The sequence below is a fragment of the Podarcis erhardii genome, assembly GCF_964252035.2.
Source record: "Podarcis erhardii genome assembly, chromosome: 2".
Taxonomy (NCBI): Eukaryota; Metazoa; Chordata; class Lepidosauria; order Squamata; family Lacertidae; genus Podarcis; species Podarcis erhardii.
The window spans coordinates 29,769,911-29,794,239 of NC_138498.1; the positions used below are offsets into that span (position 1 = coordinate 29,769,911).

Genomic DNA, 24,329 nt, shown 5'->3' on the forward strand with positions numbered 1-24,329 from the left:
TCTGCAGTGGTGATTGGCGCCCATTGGGAGTGGTAGGGAGGACGGCAGGGAGGCCAACAGTAGGGGGAGCCAGAGCCAATGACAGCAGCCTGGACTGGTGGTAAATAGCAAGATGTGGTTCGGCTGAGGGCAAAGCCCCATTCATCTACCTTCGCTGAGTGCCTGAGGCGGAATTTTTTGAATGCGGCTTCTGTGTCCAAAGCAACATAAGATGCAAGCCTGCTTGCACTCTGTTCTATGTTGGGGAACCTTAATTGTATTCGTCCTTTAAAAAGCAACAAAAAACATTGTAGAGTGGGTTGAGGGGCTGGTGGCATCAACTGTAAAATTGGCTTAAGTTCTGGGGTCCTGGGCTGGGCTGGGCATTTCTCTCTCCTTTGGTTGCATTTGATGCAGTAAGAATGGATTCTGCAACTTGGAAAGCTATGCAGAGGAGAGGGGGCGTACAAGGCCTCCTTTAAGGTTGTGACGCCCCATTACTAACTCTGCCTTTTCCCTTTTTTTTTTAGGAAGCAGTGAAAACAGAGGCGACAGAGAATGAGCTTAGCCATGAGCTTGATTTTGGACTTGCCCCTTACAGCATCAGTTTCTGCATCGGGGCTAAGGAGTAAGGACGGAGGCCCAGAACTTGGGTGGAGCAGAGAACTCCATGGTGGTGGTGATGATGGGGGCTCACTCTTACTATATATATATTTTTCTTTTTTAAGAGGCGGATTTTATTGGACAGTTCTTGACTGCTGCTAGGCTGGAGATGCCCCACGGCGTGGCGATTTTGTGACAAGCGTGTGGATGTGAGGGTGTGTGTGTGTGTGTGTGTGTGTGTGAGGGTGTGTGTATATGTACAGATAGACATATAGACCTATAGAACCTATAGCATTTAAAGGGTAGAGCTGTGACCTCGCTAACATCGCTGCCCCCTCCACCCAAGCCATTTTGATACCCCCCTCCTCCCTCTCCAGCTCATGCCTCTTGGATGTTTCGACCCACATTGGCTTCCCAAATTGTGGCACTGCCTTGAGATCACCACCACCTTTTCTTCCTCCTGCCTGTTCTTGTAAGCTTCTCATGTGTGCTTTCCAAGCCCAGCACGGAATAGAGAGCGGAAGCAAGAGAGCACATAGCCTTGCACTGTGTCATTCAGACATGCTTAAATTTGGCCCTTGAAAGCTGAGTACTCCTTCCTTCCTTCTCTCCCTTCCTTGTGACTGCAAGTCCCTTCTTGCCCCCCTCCCTCTACACCTGGCTGTGTCGGGTGTAGCCTGCTGTTCGGCTGCGCATCAAATAAGGAGAGAGGCGAGAGAATGGATGGTAGGCAAACTCAAGTGGCACGTAGGGGAGCTAGACGAGGTTCAGGTGGCAATTTCATTTGTGGGACGGGCTCAGTAGCCGTCTTCCCCTTCCACACTGTGTTTCTGCTGCCCCCTCCTTTTCCCACGTATAGATTCTGCAACTACTGCTGGCCCCCTGTTCAGCTGCACCACCACTGGAGCACTTAGTGGTATAGGAGCTGTGCCTTAATGGCCTTTGGTGCATCCTTTCTCCATCCTCGCCTTGGGGAAAGCAGCCTCCCTGCCTGTTAGGAAGTCTCCCTGCCTGTTCGGAAGTGGCTGCATAAGCAGGAAAGAAAGGGGATGTGCAGGAAATGCAAGGTTAACTTAAAAAACAAAACAAAACCCTATAAGCAGGGGGGAATTTTGTGGTGCAGATGCCCACCTCTCTTCCCTGCCCCCCAACACACCCGCTGTAGATCCTTCCTATTTTCCCTGCCACAGTATTGTTTAGGTGGAGGCTTTCTGGGGTGCCAAGCTGTGTCCCGTCAGCAAGTGGGTAGGCTGGGTTTGTGTCAAAATGCCAATCTTGGTCATGTGGAGAGAGACTCCAACTTCGCTTCACAACTCCTAGAGGAACTTAACATACAGGAGGAGACTCCTGAGGAGATGTGTAGCAAAAGCAGGTCAAACGGCTACCAGGACTATTTTTGTAAAAAAAAAATTACCCTGCGCTATATCACCTGCCCTAACAGAGCGGCAGATTTAAGTTATTGTTGCCAAAGAGATGTAAAGAGTTAACTTTTATCAAGGTTTCTTGGGGATGGGGTGGGGGAAAGGATTGGAAGGAGGGAACCGGGGGAGGGGGGAAAGAGCATCATGGTTGCTTTCTTTTGTTTTTGGTTTAAATCTTTTATCAGTTTAAACTTTAGGATAATTGTGCAATTTGGATTTGGGGGGGGGAGGAAAAGTAATGAGGGGGTCTACACTCGGGGGTTGTGGCTTTTTGGGGCTATAGACCAAACACAGATACTGGAAATCAAGGGTGCAGGTAGCAGCTGCTAACAACCGTATTTGTGGACCATTTCCAAATAGGGGCTAGAGGACAACCATGGCCACAGGAGCCCGAGACAGCAGCAAAACATTCTTTTCTTAAGAGGCCTTTTTGTTCTTTCACGTCTCTGGCTGTTTCTCTTGACATCAGGGCTGATGACTCTTCTCTTCTTTTTAGTTCCACAAGGGGCATAATGCACTTCTAAGAGCAGAAGGAGAGCACTTGCGGGTTCAGGCAGTGGCCCATCTAGTCCAACATCCTGTTCTCACAGTGGCCAACTAGATGCTGGTGGGAAACCTACAGGGCAGGGCATGAATACAGCAGTACTCTCCTCACTTGTGATTCCCCACTGCATCTGATGGTGGAGTCAGGGCATAGCCATGGTGGCTAGTAGCCACCGATAACCCTGACCTCCATGAATTTATCTCATCTTCTTTTAAAGCCACCCAGATTTGTGGCCGTCACTGCCTCTTGTGGGAGCAAGTGCCATAGTCTTTAACGCTGCTGTGTGACATAGTGCTTCTTTTTGTCTGTTCCGAATCTTGCAAAATTCAGCTTGGTTTTCGAATTCTAGTATTATCAGAGGGTAATACCACTCTCCCCATCTGCTTTCTTCACACCATGCATAATTTTATGTACCTCTTCTATTATATATCCTAGAATTGTAGACTTGGAAGGGACCTTCGGGATCATCTAGTCTAAGCCCTCGCAATGCAGGAATATGCAGCTGCCCCATACAGGGATCGAACCTGCGACCGTGGCATTATCACCACCATGCTGTAACCAGCTGAGCTACCCAAGCTGATCTAATATCTCACCTCTTGTTCATTCCCCACCCCCATACTTAAGCATTAATTTATATACACGCACAATGCCTCCACCATTCATCTTACCGGATGAACAGAGGTGGGGGTGGCTTTAAGATCCTCCTTCTTCTCATCTTCCAACCTACTCCCCACACACCAATTTTAGCCAGCTGGGAATCAGTGAAGCTGCATTGCTAAGCACAGTTATAAACTTCGGTGGAACATTTTAAGTGAGTAATGTTTAAGAGTCCTGCTGATGGTTTCTTGATTCTTCACATCCTGAGCACCAGCCAGGACACCAAGAAGTGTGTTTGAAGCAATAGTTTTGTCTCTCCTTGCCCTCCCTCCCCTGGAAGCCAGAATATTGTTATGTGCATGGCATTCCTTGCTGGGAACTGTTGCTTCCTTGGTCTGCCAGGCATGGAAAGTTAGCCATGATCTGTTCACAGCCTCCTTGTATGCTGAGGTCAAATACACATATTTAGTCCCTCTCCTACTGCAGACGATGCCTGCAGTTATCTCCTTGCTGTATAGTCCCTAAACACAAATGGATAGCCCTGGACTTTGGAAGTAGCAGTGCTCTTGTCCAGCTTTTCTTCACTAAAGTTTGCATTATGCCTGGGTAGGTGACAGAGACAGTATTGCTGTTGACTCAACTCCCTCTCCTTGTGGCAACCAGAAAACTGTTGCTCAAGCTTGTTCTCCTGGTCGGGGCTGCCAGACTTCAGGGCATTCACTGTCAGGTGTTTGTGTTTTGATCTTGCTCGAACAGCTGAATCTGTGATGCCACCCACACTTCTGGCCAGTGTGGCCAACTGGGAAGAGAACTCCAAAGGAAATCATGGACTGGAGGAGGAGCCAGCAAATAAGCAGTTCTAGGATTGATGCCGGGATATACCAGAGCAGGGGCAGCAGGTCTGACCCAGGAAGAACTGCAGAGATCACAGCACATTTTCTTTCCTGCCCAGTTTCATTTGGCTGCTGCAACTCATTCCTCCAGTGAGTTGTGCTCCATGCACACCAGCACATGCCTATTCCCAGGAGCCAGAGAGGACAGAGTGCAAGAGGGATTTCTGCAACTTCTGTTTCCTGCATTTTGCTTTGCTACATAAGCCACACACAAGTGCCACCTACAGACAAGAGCTACCCCTTCTTATTGAGCAGAATGAGGTACTGCTTCCAGTGGCTAAAAGGGGAAACCCAAAATGGGAACCTCAAGGCTGGGGGGAAAGGGCCCCTCTCCCACCCTGCAAAAAAGGAAGAGTGGTTTGTTAGCTGTTAACCTCTCCAACCAGAACATTGCAGCTTCAAGAATCCAAGTCCGGGCAAAGCCTTCTGAACGAATGATTTCCAAGGCTGTAAAATGGCTCTGTCCCATGGCTTTGGGCAGATATTTATGCAAGATGTCCAGCTGTCTCCATACCAGAATGACAGTGTTCCCAGTAAGTAGCATCCACTTTGGATATGGTCCATCCTGGCACGAGTGCAGCTGTGAGCAGCTGGTGGGATTGCCATAGGGGCTCAGTGGAACTCTCTCTCTTCCCCCTCGTTGCTGCATCAGAGCACACTAGCCACTAACTAGAACAGGAGGAATCCAGGACACTTCACAATCCAGGAATTTGCACTAGAATTTGCTTGACAATGCAACCGAATTCCAGGTTGGACCCTGTGTTAGAGAAGGAAGGTTTGATGCAGAAACAGAAGCGGCTCTTACCTCTGCAGTTCACGTGCATCTTGGAGGGGAACAGGAGGAGAGCTCTGTTAGGCTCTGTGGCAACCTCTCTGCATGTGCACAGCTGTGCACAGGGATCATGCCCTTCCCAGTTGCTCTTCATTTGGGAATGGAAGGAAGACAACTGAGAACCATGTATAAGCTGTTCTGCTGGGTAGAGACATGAAGCCACTCGGGTGAAAGGGGGCGGGGTGTACTTCTTGCCACACACTACGGCCAGGATTCCACTCTCTACCCAATAGTTACTTGGGCAAAAAAAGAGAGAAGAAGGGAATGCCATGAACACTAGTAATGTGCCGACAACTACTGATGGCCCAAGGGTTTTGGCCTCTGTGGTTCCAGTCAATTCATTGTGGGTATAATTTGAGGTGGACCACGCACAAATTGCTCCAGTATCTTATCACCACTTGCAAGCACTCCTGCTACAGTTTTACCAGCAGAGCTGGAAGCAACTAACTGCCACCTTGCAAGATGTGTGGGAAGAACAGAAGAACTGTCATTGGTTACCCCTACATCTTAATTTCTTTCTGGCTCAGGAATTCTCCGGAGCTGTAGCCAACTCCAAGTGGGGAAAGTGGAGAAAGCCTGCTTTCTTACAATGCCAGCTGCTTTGGGTTGTGAAGCATACATTTCTAGCACCGGTGCCAACATATATTGGTGGCTAGGAGCCAGGCTGTGCTGTAGCCCACTGTGCCATTTGCACCATTATAAAGTCAGGTTTGCTACAAAGCCAGCACAATTGGGTTTCTGCGTTTGGATTAGTGATGCTTCCGCACTATTGCGTTTATTCTGGAATGGCCATTCTTCGTCCACTCACTTTTTACAGGGCAATCACAGGACATTGCAATCAAATCATTCCTCTCCCCTCTTCTGCTTTTCACTATGTTTCTATGATTTTGCTTTGGGAGAATCTGATGTAAGAAGAAATGGAACAGCAGCACAGGGCTAAGCCACCTTGGTGCTGCCCTTATGTTCCTCGCTCCCTCCTCCTCAGAGATCCTTTGACAGGTGCAGTGGGGCTCCCAGCAACTGAACCCTATTGCTGTACCTCTTCAACTGGGGCACTCTTTCATTATTACCTTTTCAGCCGGTGCCATTTGAGCAACGTACATTTAAAAACAACAACAACAAAGCGTTCGAATGCCTTTTCACATTAAGATAAAATATTTGAGCAACAGCGCTTCAGTGAAAAGAGCATTTTAGCCCAAATTTAAATGTTGGTGATAAAATTAAATACCGTTGAAGGGGTTCATTAGCTTCACTGTTAGCCGCCCACCCACATGGCTATGTTAAGCTCATTGTTGTGAACAGAACATGGCAGGATGTACATGCACACATAGAACACAGCACCAGCTGAATTGGGGGAAAGCCTGTTGCAGTTGTGCATGTAGCAAAAGGGTGATGACTGGGTAGCACTAATAGCCCGCAGTCTGAAAGCACCCTTAGCTGTGCGGTCCTATCTATCCATGTCTACTCAGGGTAAGTCCCACTGAGTTCAGTAGGACTTACTCCCAGGTAAGTATGTAAAGGATTGCTGCTTAAGAGTACATTATTTATCATGTGGCCTCTCATAGCATCAGGAATAACCAACATTTGTTTTTATTTAAACAGCTATCCTTCCATCCCTTGTGGCTTTTGAAGCCCCATCCATTCATACCACATGCATGGACAGCAAGTAGGTTGTTGCCAAATGCAGGATTCTCCTTGGCACCATGGGAATGTGAGTTAAGTCTACTAACTATCCATCTGCGCTGGTGTGTCTTTTCAAATTGCCCTCGCCATACCCTGGGGAGTACAACCAGGGCTTTGTGTGTACTGCCATTCAGTGGAAAATGTGTTTCCTTTTTTTGTTCTTAATACAATACTTGCTGCAGAATGTGGTTTCATAAGAACCTCTTCTTTCACTTGGAAAGAAAAGCAAGTTTCTAGCCATTATGATTGCAAGGATAAGCCTGAACAAACCTCAGAAGCTGGAGAGCCTACTGGTTCCCTGGTGAGGTTTAGTTGTTGTTGCTGCTGCCACAAGGCTTCAATAACCCCTTTCCTTGCCATGAAAGGGCAGGGAAGCAGAATACAGGGAGCATCAGGGAGATCTTGCAAATTCGCTTGATGTATGTAATATATAGTCTATGAAGCTTGTCATACACAGCCCTATTTCTATCAGTTTAGGGTGGAAGGTGAATGGTCCAGCTTACCATGAGGCTTGAGTTTCATTTTGGGCTTTATTGTGCTTCCCAACCTTATTGTTTCCTGGCCTCGGTTTTCCCCGTCTGTAAGTGTTATGGGAGCCCGGTCCCAGCAGAGCTAATAGTTGGCAAACCAGGCTTACTATGTAAGCTGTAGAGGCAGCTAAGGGTGACTCCAAAGTGCTCCAAGCAACATTTGCTCCCAAGAACATCCACGGCCAATAGTGAGACAACACACCTTATTACCATATTCCTACAAGGGCACCTTGCATTTTATTTATTTAAATTCCATTTAAATTGTTAAAAACACCTCTAAGCTGTTTACATAAAATACAAAATGTTATGTTAAAAGTTATGATCGGTAAAAGTCAGGAATGAGAAGTAAGGATTACCAGAAGTGGAGGGGAAATTTACCATTTCCAGTGTTCGAGGTTTCTATGCTTATGCCACTCTATAGGATCAGCAGCAGAATAAATTATGCAAAGTAAACAAATTGTGCAAATAAAGCAAATTTGCATGATTTATATAGGATGCAGAATTTACCTTTTTTTTATTTTAAAGCGTGTCGCGCATTGACTGCCTTAGTGAGCAAGGAGGGCGTAGCAAGAGACCTTCATCCAAGATGTTTGTAAAGCAGATTGAGCCTGCTCACGCTTTACACCAGTTTTCGTTGTCCAGCCTCCCCTTCCTCTGTAAGAAGCAGATGTGGCTCAGAACAGATTTTTTTTTACTATGAGAGAGCAATGCTTAAGTGCCTACAGAACAAGCAGATGAGGCCATGAAACCTCTCTCCTTTTGAGGAAGTTGCCTACCACCAATGCTGGCTTTGGGTGGTGGAAATACTGCAAAACAACATTTGCTCCAGAGCTGTGCAGCTTTTCATTTTCTAAACCCCTGAGACAGGTTAATCTAGATGCAATATCCAGAGCAAAAGTCAGTGGTAGGCATAAGATGACAAAACGACAAACCAATCTCTTTATCCACATGGGTGCAATATGCCTCTTATGTAATGGGAAGAGTGGCTTTCATTCCAACAGGGCTGAGTGCTGTTATTCTCCAACTGGGAGACATTTGGATTGGAGGAACAGCAGCCACAGGCAGAAATGGTACTCCTCCCAGCATTGAGGTATAAAACTCCAGGCGATTCCACAAGGGAAGGTAGGCTTTATAGACTGCTGAACACTACTGGCACCTCCAAGCAAGCACACTAGGCAGTGCTATTTGCATGGGCCCCATTTTCACCTGATATACTCTGTATAATTACCCCACATTTCTTTCCGTCGTAGGCAGCTGTCGGGCAATGGCACGGGTGCAACTGGGCATACACAGCTTGCGGTGGTGGTATCAACATGGGCTGTTTTTGAGTGGGGTTTCTATCCGTTACACTTGGGTTCCTTCCACATTCGGTGAAATGGGAGAGTGGAAGATTCACAGGCACAATGAGTTCCGTGGAGCGCAGCTTTGAGGGTGGGAGTGTTGCTAAGTGGCTACAGCGCAGTTCGGCCTCCAAGCCGCGTTCCTTTTGGCACTGCATTTGAACAAGAAACGCTTAAGGGTGTGTGTGGTCTATAGCATCAAAATGCATTCAGCACCTGAGAGGCTGCATGAAGACAGAGCTAGAGAGCTATGTTTTGGATTGTGCTGGTTTTTGTTTTTTTAAAAAAGAAAAGAGAGAGAGAGAGGCTATTTACAGTGTATATTTTATTGATACGGGTCATAATTGCTGTATTTTTTATCAGTGCTGATTTCCATACAGCTCCCAGCATGTGTGTCAAATACCATTGGTCCAATAATAATAACACTAAAAATAAAACATTTTTAAAATAAGCCATCTTCTGCCTGCTCTCATCGTAACATCTACTATGCGTTGAAGCCAGCATAATTTATTGGGGTTTCATAGGTTAAGCCAGAGGCTGTGATAGAGGGAGGGCAGATGAGCTTACCTTGTGACAGGCACTGCTCCTTTCTCAGGAAGCAAACTCAGAGGTGCTGGAAAATCTGTACCTGCTGGATTTCTGACTCATGCTAAAGGCACAAAAATCCGGTGTTGTGCCAATACTCATGAGAGCGTCTGTTAGTCACTTTGTGTTCTAGACTTCTATACTACTCTTGTGGGTGGTGGCAAGCAAATTTAAAAACGCCACTTTACAGCTGTAGTCAATCCCTACCTTAACCCAGCAAGGGGGCTGTGTGAGTGTGAGTGAGCTCAGCAGCACATGGAGCCTTTTCAAATACTTCCTAGTGCCCTACCTGAACCTTATTTAGTAGCACAGGAGGATGGCTGGGAAGGAAGCAGAAAGGTTGAGGTTTTGCTATTGTGGGCTTGTTTGTTTTTTAAAGCAGCATCTAGAGCAGGCTTTATCAACCTGTGGGTCCCCAGATATTGTTGAACTACAACTCCCATCACCCCTAGCTAGCAAGGCCAGAGCTCAGGGATGATGGGAGTTGTAGTCCAACAACATATGGGGACCCACAGGTTGAGAACCAATGATCTAGAGCAAACTGGCGAAGTTTGCAGACCAAAGGCCACATGCGACACAACAAATATCCACAGCTTGCTTCCTAGGCAATGTTTTACCCCCATTGCTTCTGCATCTTACAGAGCGCTAGTGGAAACACTTGAGTGGAGATAGTGGTGCCCTAATTAGTACAGGGGACCTTTGGGGGCTTGTTATCGATTTTGCTAGCGAGGAGCAGGCTAAACCACCAGATTCCCATCAGTTTTGTACCTAGGCCTGGCCTGTTATTAATCTGATGTTGAATACAACCTCTTGAAGCACTACTTTCATCTCATTCCCCAGTGGGGGTTTTTTTCGGGGGGAGAGAGGTTTGTATCCTTGTTATCTAGCTTATAGTATGAATTCTTCCAATACAAACAAGTCCACCTCTTCCTTAATTTTAATTCATGAAATAAAGGGTCAAGGATAACGGGCACAGTGTTGAGGGGAGAGGTGTTTGAAGGAACGCCTCAGTCTCCTGCAGTTTAAATAAGTGTTTAATTTACAGAAATGCTAAATGCTTCACAAATGCAATTGGGTTAGTCTGTAGCAGCAAGCAAGGAAGGAAAGCAGTGCTGGGCCTCCTTTGAAGACCCAACTGCTGAGAAGCCACATAGCACATTTTACCTGGAGCATTAAATGGCTGCCACACTGCATTTCTGAAAGAGAGAGAACTCCTGAGCACTAATCCTTAGGGCACGTGTGGCTACATCAGCAATGACAGGCATGCACAAGCCTTCAAGCTGGAGCAACAGAGAAGGGATATGGGGGCTTGCCCGCGGTAAGTATTCATGAAGTTCTCCTACATAATCTTGTAGATAGGTGCTTCCACTACCCTTTTCAGCGTTCCGCATGGAGCTGAAGTGTTTGGTAGCCTGTACCTTCGATTCGTTTTTGCTACGAGCCAGCTGCTGACTGCTGTATTTCCTTCTGTTCTGGGTGGTGATAGTGGTTGCTGATGTAGACAGATAAATTTGATACCACAAGCAGCTGCTCAGTGTCCCTCTTCCAGCACGAAATGTTAGCAAGTCACGGGGCACTTCTGGATCGAAACAGGCCGATTGTACGGTTGTTCCCTATTCTCAAAAACACGTTAAACGTGCCCATCTCATACACTGAGTTGCTGCATTTTAACTGGAGATCTACAGCCCTCCCTTTTGTCATGTAACACTAGTACTTTGTCCCTTAGGCACATAATGGTGTTCAAAGCCTTGAATTCACATGGTGTGCCTTTGCACAGAGGGTCAGAGGGCATGATAATATTATTAACCTAGGAAACCTAGAGGAGATTTAAGTCCAGGTGTCTTTATGCTGCCTGCATCTTGGTCACTTCTGCCAGAACTAGAGTGTAACATTACACAGCAAACTGGGCTACACTCCTGCAACCATTGCTACATTGGGATGGGATACTTTCTACCCTTGTTGCTGGCTTGAGACAAGTGTGAATAAAGAGCTAGAAATAAATAATAATAATAATAAATCTGGAAAGAGTCTCTTCATCTAAGTAGAATTTGACCTTTCTGCATAGTATGGCTCTGTGCCATTTCTCAAAATATTAAGCTCCGGCTGAGAAACCTCATCATACTCCTGTGGACAAAGCCCTGAGGTAATTTATTAAGCGCAATAGAGAGAAAGAAATATATTTCAGAGGGAGGAAGGTAATAGAAGCAGGCAGGATACACTCAGGCACGCTGGCTGCAACACAGGACCTGCATGTTTACTCATAAGCAAGGAACGGCCTAGAATTGCAGCTGTCGGCCAAGGTCGGCATTTGCCAGATTATCTGTCCCAAACAGGAACAAACAATAATTGGTCTGTACTTAAAATACATTATCTCTGTACAAAAATAAAGGTGTAGAGACATGTATGGAAGCACATCATGAGCATCAGTAAAAATGCAAGCAATGATGCCTTTCCATGTAGAATACTAGCGAGATCTCAGCCCCTCTAAATGTGAGGCTGGCACTGCGGATGCATTTATTTATTTTATTTTAGACTCTAATATAAAGTGAGGGCACAGAGTCTAATCATCAAACCTTCTCAATTTGCATGCATGTTTTATCTGAGAACCAAACGACGCAAGGCAGCTCTGTGGTTCTTCAACTTGAATCCACATGTGGCTGCTCTCTTTCCCCTAATGCTTATTAATTATTAATTATTAATAATTATTATTATTATCATCATCATCATCATTATTAGAGAGTACTGGCAACAGTTAAGGAGAGGGCCCGTTTAACCGTTCTTTGGTAAATGTTTGCCTACTCAAACACACCAAGCTGCTTTTCCATGCATGGAGGAAAGAGACGCAAGGCCCCTGGCTCATCTTCTCACCCCACTTCCAAGAGAAACTCCTGATAATCCTGCCTTCCTTAGCAATCACATCACAACATGTATTTGCGTAGCTTGCCCCCAAATTACTTCTGACTGGGATTTTGGAGGAGGCGCCAAGGTGCCTGCAGTATCTCATGGTAGGTTTAGAGATGTGAGACAGCTGCCACTTCCCAGGATGGACGGCTGAATTACCTTTCATTAGAAGTCAGATTGCGGATGAACTCCAGCAAGAGGAAACTTGGCCAGAAATGATGAATGTGCATCAGAAGCCAATCCTGTGACCCCAAGAGTGATCTGCAAGTTGACTGCTGCTGTTAGGGGAGACAGTAGTACAGATCCTGCCTTTCCAGTTTGGAAGCGCATGCTAACATCACCTTGCTGGGATAGCCTTGCAACACTGAGTGCTGTGCACTGAAGCTTTAGGGAACTTTGGTCCCTCCAGCTCAACAGCATATGCAAAAGCTTCTTATGAATACATTCTAACATTCACATTGTAAGGCAGGAGCAGCTAGCCTGTGGTTCTCCAGGTATTTCTGAGCTAAAAGTCCCATAATCCCTGACCACTGACCATGATGGCTGGAGCTGAAGGGAGTACAACAAACCTAGAGGGCCACAGCTTAGCCCCCCCTGTTGTTAAGGCAAAGGCAAGGGCATATTAGAAAGAGAAGCAGGCTATAAAGAGCAACAAAAAGAGGAACTCTGCAAGGTCCTGGTTCACTGCCCAAGAGTAATACTAATGGCATTGACCTGCAGTACCAAACTGGGGCCAGGCTGCCTAAGCTGGCTTCTTCCTGTGGCATGGACACTGAAATACTGCGCCAGGCAGTATGTGTAGAGAAGAATTCCACTGGAAGAGGAGTTCAGGGCAGAAAGAGGGGTGGGCAGGAGAGAGAGAGATAAGCTAGCTTTGTTAACTGTTAGGGTTCTCCCCCAGCCTAGCTAATTAGCAAGGAGTTCTAGTGAGAAGGGGGCTGGTGCTCACTGAAAAGCAACTCAAAAGGGTGTTTCCCTACTTGGTGCACCATAGCCATGTGCACACAACATGAAAAATGTGTACATAACAATTTGACTATGATCAGGCACAGGATGACTGCCTTGTGAAGTTCAACCTGCCTTTTACTTCATTCCATACTTGCAGTGATCTGGACTGGTCATGAAAATTAAAAGGGTAACTAGAGGACTAACTTTTGGAGGTAACTAGAGGTAACTTTTGGAGTCTGGCTGTGCTAAGTTTAAGGAGAGTGGGCTACCCAGTGAAAGCGCAGCACAAGTCAAAATGAGCCAGTGAGTCTTCCATCTATATAATGCGCTGCTCTGGCTGTAGAGCTGTGCAGTACAGACTTGCAGCTGCTAGCAGCCGCTGTCTGGTGACACCGGGCAGTGCTAAAGTTTTTATTGACAACCACTGAAGTCCAGAGGCTCAATTTATTCAAATCCACACGTCTGATTGTGCTGAGAGACCTCCACAAGAAATTAATTGAGAAATAAGATAATTGCAAAACGGAATGTCTCATCCTGCTCATACTAGCTTTCCTAGCTTTTTATCACCCTTAGAAGGTTTTGAACGTAAGTCTATAACAGAACAGACTACATGGCCTGGTTCATCGTTCTAGCTCTCCATTCACAACAGAGACATCATGTACTCTTTGAGGTACTTATCACTCCAAAGGCCAAGGTATATCTTCTGCTCTAAAGACAAAAATAAAGAAAATGAGTGCGCCAAATTCTGCTTCTCAAGCAGGAGGCTGAGATTCAGTCTAACTACAAAAATAAAGAGTTGTGGAAAGATAGACACGTGTGCTTTACAAGGACACCACAGAAATGCCACACAGGTGAAACTCAAAAAGGTGCGAGGTACCCGCCGTCGCCCAATATCCCTGGAGATCAGCTGATGAGAGGAGCGGAACGATCGTTCGTCACCGTTGGTTTGAGTTGGACATTGGCAAAAGGATTCCTGCAGAGAGAAAGCAAGGCTCAGCTTTAGTGGGAAGAACTTTAGGAACCAATTGGCCTACACCCAATGAGACAACAGGAAGAATGAGAGATGCAACAAGGACGACAAGGATGCCTGCACAGTGCACACTAGTAAACACAGTTCCTGCTGCAAAATCAAGACAGCATCAATTCAGACAAAAATCTTTTAACTACTTGGAAGGTATCTTTGCCCTAGATGGCCAAATCTTAATGGCAAAGCATTTCAACATTGGCATTCAATATATTTAATACTACGAGTCCTTTCAAGATTCAAGCTGGAGAGTCCCAGTGATTAAAATATTAAAAGAACACCAATCCCCCCCCCCAAAAAAGAATTGCTGGACTCTTCCACAACTGTTTCTAGTGTTCAGGCATGAGTGCCGGTCCTCTTGTAGCCGATAAGGCACTATCCAAGAGATATCATCAAGCTTGGGGGAAGCTCAAACTATTTAGGGGGGGAATTGTTTAAGGTGGAAACATCCCAATGAGGACCAAGTATGCTCACTGATCACAAAAGGCTGGCAGTTGCTGTGGAGCAAACAGAAAACCATGTGGGGAGGGGGAATGGAACAGGCCACGGCTGACAGACTGGAACCCTGAACAGGAGTCCTCCCCCCAGCACCATTTCATTGCAAGTCCCATTTGTTCTTCCACAAATCCAAGCCACCTGTAAACAGAATGGCCTTTTTAATTACCGTATTTTTTGCTCTATAAGACGCACCAGACCACAAGACGTACCTAGTTTTTGGAGGAAGAAAACAAGAAAAAAAATATTCTGAATCTCAGAAGCCAGAACAGCAAAAGGGATCGCTGCACAGTGAAAGCAGCAATCCCTCTTGCTGTTCTGGCTTCAGGAATAGCTGTGCAGCCTGCATTCGCTCCATAAGACGCACACACATTTCCCCTTACTTTTTAGGAAGGAAAAAGTGAGTCTTATAGAGCAAAAAATACGGTATGCCTTTTTGCAATTAAGGGGGCATGACTATCCATCGCTCAGTTTGGGCAAGGTTAGGCGGCCTGCTGGCATAGATCTGCCTGCAGACAGAAAGGTCTACACCCTTATGACCGGGTTTCTTTTCACCGTCCAAACTGTATTGGAGGAATTTGCTCCAGGACTGAATCACTGCTTTCTAGGTTCTCCCGAGCAACTGGACTATTTTCAGATTATGCTGCTCTTCTCCCTCCGCACCAGTGCCTCCCTCCTGCAAGCAATAAGTCACATTTTGTTGATATTTACGCCACACCCACGTTGCACAGCATTGCTTCCTCCAGAACATTTTACATGTATTCGGGGCAAACTGCTGCTCTCCAAATACTTGCTAACACGTAACTATTGTGAGCCTGCCACACTCTCAGGTGCAGGCTGCTCCGCCACAGACAAATCTAGAGCCTGACTTAAGGTCGCTGGGTGGGTGTGAGGGAGGCCTTTCCAGCCAATAGCCAACTGCATTCCTGAACTATCTTGGCACAGAGAGATCTGAGGGGGCGTTGCTTCAGCTGCTCACCAACAGGCAACAATTTGCGGAGCATGGCTCTGCAGCTTAGAAATGGTGCTTGAAATTTCTCCAAACTGGCTGGGTTTTTAGCCAGGAAGAACAAATTTCAGATCCTGCAGCCTTCCCTCTGAAGACGGCAGACTTTAAGACATAACATCCCATGTAAGACATTGGCAGCACAACATTCACACACAAAAACGATCAACTCCCTTTTTATCGAAGTCATGCCTTTTTGCTCCAGAGTTCGTGCGGTGTCTTCTTGTCCCTCCCCATCCAGTGTGGTCTCAACATACTGGCAGGTGGAATACGCTTGAAATTAAGTGCTTATTTACACTTGCCATTTCTGTGTCGCTGCTTGGGATTGAAGGGCTGTTTCTTGCAGTTTTAGGTGATGGAGCATTGTTGGAAATCACTCCCCAGACCTGAGCGGGGAGCCATTAATACATAGCTTCCCACTTCCAAGAAAATCAATGGCACTGCCAAACTGCCCTCAGGTGATTCCTCGTAGGGGAAGTAAATAAAATTAATCCACGCTGCTACCACTGTTGCAAGGGTCTGAGAAACGAAGACGCTCGTTTTGTCTTAACACTTACCATATTTAGCCGAGAGCAGTTTTTTGGCTTAAGGAGAACCGCTCTTGACCTATTTCCTTTGCCATAGAAATATGAAATACCATTTCTACACGGTTAAGGTTACAACTGCAGGGCGAAAAAGGCTGACTGAAAGCGATTATTGCTGAACAGATCAAGTTATGGCCACATGTTGAAAGGAAACAGGTGACACAAAACTGGCCAAATGTTAAGACCACATTGCCTGCTATCTCTAAAGGAGAAATAAAGCAAAATACAGACTGGTGCTTATTGTAATAGGCAGGCAATTTCTTCAAGGTGAGGGGGAACCATTCTTTTGCCTAGTTCTGTTGGTGAATTTTGAATCGCCAAAGCCTGTATTTGTCTAATTTTTATATCTCTCTCACACCCAGCCCTCTGTTGTTGTCACAACTGTCCTAAAGAGGCAGCCTGTATTTTTGTGCCATGATTTCCCCATGGTATTACTGCACTGTAAACATACAGGTAGATACAACACCAACGTACATTATATTCCAGGTTCAGAATGCGTCAAGGCAAAGGGTGGAACATCTGGTCCTCCAGATGTTGTTAAACTACAACTCCCATCATGCCTGACTACTGGCCATGGTAGCAGGAGGCAACAGGAGTTCGGAGTCCAGCAACATCTGGGTTAGCCACCCCTTCCCAATATATAGGTAGGCAGAATTCTCCTTCACAAGAACCTATTGGGTTATGAACCATTTCTACCTTGAATGTGTTTACATTCCTTTGAGCTTCAAAGTTTACAATTCTCAGTGACAGTCATGTCCATGATGCAGGCAAAAGTCAGAATGCTGCAACTTCTGCGAAGGCCACGTTTGAAGGCGAGCACTGGTCCCTAGCTTGCCATCAGACTTAAAAACACACTGTTCCCTCTTCTTCCCAATGTTAAGAGTGCTCTGAGGGATATGTCATTGTCACAATGGTAGGGTGAACTCTCCCAAGGGTTTGGGGACACAGACATTTGGCAAGTATGAACGCTCAAATTGGGGCACCCAACCTGTTAAATGAGATGCAAGATAGAATTCAGCTTTTTGCAAAGTCTCTCACAGTAGACAGAAAGTGTGTTGCATCAAAGGAGAAAGTGGGAGAAAGGGCAGATTATGAAGAAAAAAAAGGCCTTACACACCCATGTGTGATGCACAATTCCCCCAAAAAAGAGCTGAGCATCCCCACAGCATGCACAAAACCAATATATAAAACTTGAGATACCAGCATAACAAGCTGGCTCACGTACAGCTGACTCAAGGAGAACACGCTGAGAAAAGACAGGAACCCGTCCTATTTTATGGAGAACTAATTGCCTTGTAGTTTAAAATTTAAGGCATGCTTCAAAAACTAACAAGTATTTTGCTTTTTAAAAGAGAGGATTGGGCAATTGTTTCATAAAGCGGGAATTGGCATGTATGGCAATGGCTTAATCTTATCTAGAATTACAAACCGGTAGCCAATATTGCAGGTGGCGCTGTGGTCTAAACCACTCAGCCTCTAGGGCTTGCCGATCAGAAGGTCGGCGGTTCAAATCCCTGCGACAGGGTGAGCTCCCGTTGCTCAGTCCCTGGTCCTGCCAACCTAGCAGTTCGAAAGCACGTCAAAGTGCAAGTAGATAAATAGGTACCGCTCTGGTGGGAAGGTAAACGGCGTTTCCGTGTGCTGCTCTGGTTTGCCAGAAGCGGCTTAGTCATGCTGGCCACATGACCCGAAAGCTGTACGCCGGCTCCCTCAGCCACTAAAGCGAGATGAGCGCCGCAACCCCAGAGTCATCCACGACTGGACCTAACGGTCAGGGGTCCATTTACCTTTACCTTTTAGCCAATATTGCACCAGGGGTTTAAACTCATGCTTGACCAACACTTCTTAGAAGGGCCTTGGACAGAGAAATGAGCTTTGTTTCCCAAACAGATAATAATAGTGACCTTTTTCAATGTTATTGTCCAAATGAATGAGGAGTGCAAAATAATGTTATCCACTCACAGTACCAGATTATTGATAAATAATAATGGTAACAGATGATCTTGCCCTAACAGAATATTCTCAAGAGTATATTCTGGAGATACCGTTAGCACAACATCAAGATTAGGTTTTGATGCTCACACAGCAAAATACCAGTTTAGGGCACTTGTGATTCTCAATAAAGGCAATTGCAGTTCCAAACAGGAATCTAATGGCTTTAGCGACTTCCACAAGTTTCTAGTGTATGGGAAGACCTAGAAACCAGAATCACTGAAGAGAGAAGGCATTTCTTAGGGAGGGCTGGATTAAGACCTTTAGAAGCTCTAAGTACCGTACTTAAAAGATTTTGGTGCCCCCACATATATCTAATTCAAAATATAAACAATAATAAAAACACAGGTTTATTATAATGGTTCCACAGGTATTTTGATAGAGCAAGACTTGTTCTCTATTGCTCCAGGGTACTGGGCTAAAATCCAATGGTTAGAAATTAGAGGAAAAACAGATTTTGGCTAATCATTAGAAGAAACTTGCTAACAGCAGAAGCTGTTCAACAGAACAGATTGTATTGCTGAAGGTATTTAACCAGAGATGCTATAACTGAACCCTGCATTGCAGATCTTGAACACAGCAGAGTTTATATTGAACGACCTCCTGGGTCCCTTCCAGTTCAATGATTTTGAATCCTGTCATCACACCTAAGTACAAAAAGCTAAGGCAGCAGCCCCAAACCCCAGTCCAAAAAAGAGAGAGGGGGAAACTAGGCACCCTAATGCAGGTATGGATAGGAGTGCCGCCCTTCTTCCGGAGCAAAGCACCTCTTTGCAGCCAGAGCTGATTATTTAAAAAGGTCTGCTCAGTTCACAGCAGCAAAGATTAATTATCCTATTTTTAAAGCACAGGCAATTAATATTCCCAACTTAATTAATGCAGAGGCTAAGATCATTTTTCTCCCAGGGGATGCTAAAATAGATTCTTGAAGCTGAAAGGAACTTAAACAGGAGAAGAAAGTATTGAAGATTGTTCACACTGTGACTCATCAAAGAATAGTTAACTATTTTTGTAATGGCAAACGAGAAAAGGAGGGGTAAGCTCCAAGAGCCTGATAGAAGCAGCATAGAGACGTCCTTGAGTTTCTGAGGTTCAGTGCAGAGTTGGGGTGGCAGGGAGAGCAGAAACTAAATCTATTTTATCACCACCATACTTCTTCCCTGGCTCTGAGATTACTTCTTTTGTTCCACTCTGTTGGATCAACATACCTGGCTTGGCTAATGTAACCTGGATCAACATGTTCAACAACACAGTTAGGAATGGAATTCTAGTGGGGAGTACAAACCCAAGTGTATATACATATATTGGTGTAGGAATCACAGGGCAAAAACAAAGAGATCACTGAAAACATGAGCAGCTGTGCAGAAAACATTACTTAATTCTTTGTCAGTATATCCTTACATGTATGGGGACCCTCTGTGCATACAGGATATACCAAATGATTTCAAGTGTTGGGACAGCAACTCAATATTCATTTCCATACACACATTTCCCAGCATGCACATGGAGTTGTTGTAACCCATAAGTCAATGGAAAGACAATGCTGGTGCAGGGCTCTTTTTGTTCATGAATGTCCATACCCTGCACTTTTGGACTGGATCTTCTGTGTTCCAGGACAGAGCCCTGGCAGGAAGACAGGAAACCAAACAGGAACAAACCAGAGGGGGTCCATCACATTAAAGGGGTAAGAAAGCCAGTGGCCCCGAGGTCCAGTGAATTTAGCAGATTATCACTACGGCTGTGCAAAAAACTTACTAATAATAAGCTAGAAACCAGATAGAGACCCCAGAGCTGCCCAGATTTAGATGCACCCAATGAAAAATTCAACCCTAGGAGTGATGTAGCAGAAAAGAAAAGGGTAGGGAGCATTGAGCATGGAGGTTTGGGGTAGGCATTATGCTAGGAGTTGTGCGGACGTAGGAGTGGATTACAGAAAGGGAAGCACTGCTCCAAAGATCAGAGGAGGAAAGGGAATCCAGCTTCCGTCAGCCAGAAAAAGGCAAAGAAACTTCAACCAGTGGACCGAGTGGCAAGCGAGTGAGTCAAGCTCTGAACTGACTGATCATCGGTGGAGAACAGAATTCACCAATAGTGCTGTTTAGCAGCGGTAATTTTTTCCATCCCTCCATCCTCATATTCTGGTTCCACCCTTCACCAGCATTTAAAAAAAGTCTGTCCAGAGCGCTCTTAGGAATGAGGTGGGAGCAAAGGGAAAGGAGTTGGCATGTGGGGGAAAAAAATGATGAACTTACAACTATACACAGTCAGGGGACACCTCTCAAAACCTGGCCACTTCAACATCTGAGCTGTAATGGAAAAATGGAAAAATAGAGAGGCTGTTTGTACTTTGCACACATGCACACTCCATAAACAATTGGGGAGGAATCAGTTATTTAGAGCAGGAGCTGATGACGCCCCTTCGACACGCAACATTCAGGTGGGAGGGGTTTCCTCTGAGGAAGCTGCAATTGTTACTGCACTATACAACTTATGGCTAATGAACGGCAATTAAAAGGATTAACTGTAGGGAAGAGATGTAAAATAAGGATGCAGCGAAAGGGAGGTATGGGGAAGTCGGAGGAAAGAAGGTATATGAAAATAAGATTGTGAAATTATATGTGTTTGTTTTTGATTTGGTTTGTTTGTATTATGTGTTGTGTTTGGTTTTTTGTTTATGTGTTTTAAAAAAAAATCTGAATAAAAAATATTTAAAAAAAAAACTGTAGGGAAGAGAAATTGAGGCCCTGGTCCTTTCTAGACTGGTCAGAGGCTAAAATGAAATGCCAACTCCTTGGAATATAGGCTTAAACGTCATCCTCCAAAAACATCCCACACTCTATTTCCTCTTCTATAAAATTTGCAGAATAGTCGCCCTTTACTTGGGTCTTCATAACTTTCAAGACTCGTGAAGCGTTTGGGAAAGGAGTGACAAATCACAACAAAGACCATATGGTGATAATTGTACAGAGCCTCTTCATGCTGAAACCTTCAGGCAGCCAAGCAACCGTGTGATAATTTCGATCATCACATGGATATAACATGGCCGTGAGAAGAAAAGCAACTGCTTGCTCCAGCTTTATCTCATACAGTCACAGGAAGAGGCTGAGCTTACTGCACCCTCAAGTATCCTCACAATTCTGTATGGTATTGACCAGCTGTTAGTGAAGCTAGGCTACTTGCTCACTAGACTAAAGTAGTTGCTATGCAGGGATACGATAACAAGCTGCTGTGATGAAAACAACCAACTGCAGGGACAAAAACTGGTTAAGCAAGCAAGCAAGCAAGCAAGCAAGCAAGCAAGCAAGCAAACAAACAAACAAACAAACAAACAAACAAACCCTGACAATTCAGTTGAACAGGTTATTCCATATGATGCTGGATAAAACCCCTATTAGTCAAGGTTTAAGCTCTCCCATGATAAATCCCTGACAAATATCCTGTTTAATATTCTGCCAGCTGACCCGTGTGGTTTGTTGGAAAGAATTTTCTGCTGGATTTAGGAGATCAGCGTTAAAAGCTCAGGTTCAGGGCAGATGCCCCACTTGCCCCTTTGAGCAAGTTGCCCTCTTGGCCTCAGCATTCCATCTGTAATACTGGAATGATTACGGTTTGATCCTTAGGACTGTTGAAAAGGTTACTGGGAAAACAGCTATCAAAAGCACTCCATGCATTCACGAGATCGCAGTTGGACAAGGATGAAGCAGGAAAGAGGACAAAAGATTGATGAAGGCAGGATGGGATCTTTCAGCATCCTAGAGGTGTAGAAAATACCTGCAACACACACTGTTGACTGCAGGGCTTGTTCGTGACAAAGGCAATTAAAAAAACAAAACCTGAAGAAAATCACCCAAGCTCAACTCGTTGAAGGAAATCAAACTTTTATTCAAACATCTCGGTACAGGGCACATTTCTCTTCGACTATTTGTCATCATTATTATTATTTATTACTCTTTGCTTTTATTTATTTTTTAAAAAAACAACACAGAACTTTCCCCCCATCACTTTTACAATCCTTAACACAAGTTTTGTGTATTATTATTTTTTTGCTTTGTTGTTTTCTACATCGATTCTTTTACTACAGAATACCCTGGATGTAAAAAGTCTTTTTGAGCAAAGTTATGACAACAATGGAAGGAGGTTCTTATTACATATGCCCCAAGTCTATTATAGAAAACAAATAAAACTTTTACTATGTGTGTAGAGATAGATCTTTTATATATATACATATAGTCAAAATAATATTGCCAGCAGCCTCCAATACAGATAAAATATTTTGCTCTGAGTTTCATTTTGTCTGTCTTATTTATTTATTTTTAATCACATTGGGGTCATAGGAATACAGCTTTACACTGTAGACTTTGCAACAGGAACTGAAAGTGTTGAAAGTCTTTAACAGGGGGGGCCACGTTCACAGAGTTCAGTGATTGAAGAAGCAATACCAGTAGCCATTAACTCCAATCCTACCCGGTTTGCCTCTGAAGTTAATCAAGAATACACAAAGAAGATTGACAGTGTTTTAGGAAATGAAGCAATTGAACTTTGCCCGCAATCACCAAAAGTTCAAAACCCCACCTCACCCCGCCCCCAAAACACACATGGTTCTTTCCATCCACCCCCTCCCCTCTGCGCAAAAGGGGGATGCAGGGAGGACCACCCCTTCACTTTCATAAAGAAAAAGTCTTTGGACTGATTTGGAAAGCTGCATAAATGGACAAAATATTTCTTTCCCCCCCACACCCTGAAATCCCAACTTGGCTCCACTACCCCAGAGTGCTAACCATGAGGTAACAATACCTTCCTACAAAAAATATATATATATTATATGTATATATAAAACAAACCCCTTTTAAAAAGGAATACTGGGTTGGTGCTCAGTTCAGTTGGTTGGATCAGGTTAACAGTCCAATCCTCACTGAGAAACCAGCCTCTGCTCCAGCCAGCCTCCCTATAAACCAGTCTGTGCACATCCCCCCTTTTTTTGACAGAAAAAAAACTGGCATCATGGTAAAGTTCAAAGAAAGATTTCTGAAATAACAGTACGTACACCATAGGCCATGCATATTTGTTCCTGGATATATCTTATCTATAACTATCCATCTAGATAGATAGATAGATAGATAGATAGATAGATAGATAGATATAGATATTTCTTTTTTAATTTCTTTTTTAAGGAAAAAAAATATCCATGTATTTTGCTATTAATGTGCAGCTCACATTAAAGCCTTTGAAAAGGGGTTGTGGACTATCTTTATATATATATATATATTTAAAAAACCATTTACAAAGTACAAAGAGAGAGAATGAGAAAGAGAGAGACGCAGGATTTCCATCGAGTTAAATGTAAACTGCATTGAGGCGGCGGCAGCTGCTGCTGCGAAATCTAACAATTCCCGTTTTAATATTTTCTACTCGGAAGGGTGTTTTTGCTTTTGCAAGTGGCAGGGAGTGTGGAGAAGGTTGCAGCACCGTGGGTTCCTTAACGATCACAAGAGTTAGAAATCCAGGGTGGGGGAGAAGAGCGACTTTCTTTTTTTTAAAAAAGAGGGTAGTTGGGAGGAAATTGTGCAGAAGGAAAAGAAAAGAAAAGAAAAAGAAAGAAAGAAAGAGAAGAGAAGCAGAAAACTCTTCCAAGCAGCAGCTGCCATTTCTAGTCAAGGTTCCTTTTCTCACACTGTTGATACCAAAGTGCCACTGCCGCTGTGGAATAGAAAGAAAAAGGACAGGATACTGCCAAACCGCACTTGCACCATGAAAGGAAAAAGCATCCGATGGACAAGAACCAAAGCAGGACCACATCTCAAGTGCCATGCAGTATCCCCTTTGGCCTAGAACCCTGCGGGGGGCCGGGGGAAGAGACTACTAAAAGGCGAAAGATACTATTAGGCTGCCCCACTGCACTTTTGAGATTTGCTGCAGGCTCAACGTGCATCTCTACCCTGCTGCCCGCTGCCATGTGCTGAACAACTAAAAAAATATGGAGAATTTGAAAGCTTGCTCACTATTCTGTGACATTTTGATTGGACCTAATAAAAAGTATTGTTTTACCGTGGGTTTTGAAGTCTCTGCTTCCTATAATAAATAGCTTTTTTGAAAGCTTTCTGCTATAAGTGAATTCTTTTTACATGCCTGATATTTCACAGTCCAGAAAGCTATTACCAGTGCTGTCCTGTTCCCCAATACCTTCCGTCCTCTCATGTACAGTACTTGGCCGCTCCCTACCAACTAAGACTGAGAAAAACCACAGTTTAACTCTGGTTTGCAAGGAATGCTTGGAATTCACGAAGAGAGGGAAAAGCAGGGCAGGCAGCAATTGAGCACACTGCTGCTTCAACAAACCATAGTTGTCTAGATGGGAGACCAACTGGTATCCAT

The 24,329-nt window shown here is 44.7% G+C and overlaps 2 protein-coding genes across 11 annotated transcripts in view; one reads left to right on the forward strand and one right to left on the reverse strand.

Moving 5' to 3' along the window:
- AATK (apoptosis associated tyrosine kinase) overlaps positions 1 to 8,873 on the forward strand; it is an 87,971-nt gene extending 79,098 nt beyond the window's left edge. For all 6 annotated transcript variants that reach the window (XM_081849511.1, XM_081849512.1, XM_081849513.1 and 3 more), the window contains one exon: positions 510 to 8,873. In XM_081849511.1, coding sequence (XP_081705637.1) covers positions 510 to 541 — 32 coding nt within the window. In that variant the 3' untranslated portion in view covers positions 542 to 8,873. The remainder of the gene's footprint in view (positions 1 to 509) is intronic.
- BAIAP2 (BAR/IMD domain containing adaptor protein 2) overlaps positions 8,733 to 24,329 on the reverse strand; it is a 146,519-nt gene continuing 130,922 nt past the window's right edge. The window contains exons 14-15 of one of the 5 annotated variants that reach the window (XR_014153302.1): positions 9,532 to 13,829; positions 8,733 to 9,412 (exon numbers count right to left, since the gene is read on the reverse strand). Coding sequence is in view for 4 of the 5 variants with exons in the window: in XM_081849736.1 (XP_081705862.1) it covers positions 13,760 to 13,829 (70 nt within the window). In the remaining variant the exon portion in view is untranslated. Of the gene's footprint in view, positions 13,830 to 20,209; positions 20,264 to 21,818; positions 22,433 to 23,099; positions 23,655 to 24,329 lie in introns of those variants that run through there. The other 4 variants (XM_081849739.1, XM_081849736.1, XM_081849737.1 and 1 more) reach the window with 4 other exon arrangements.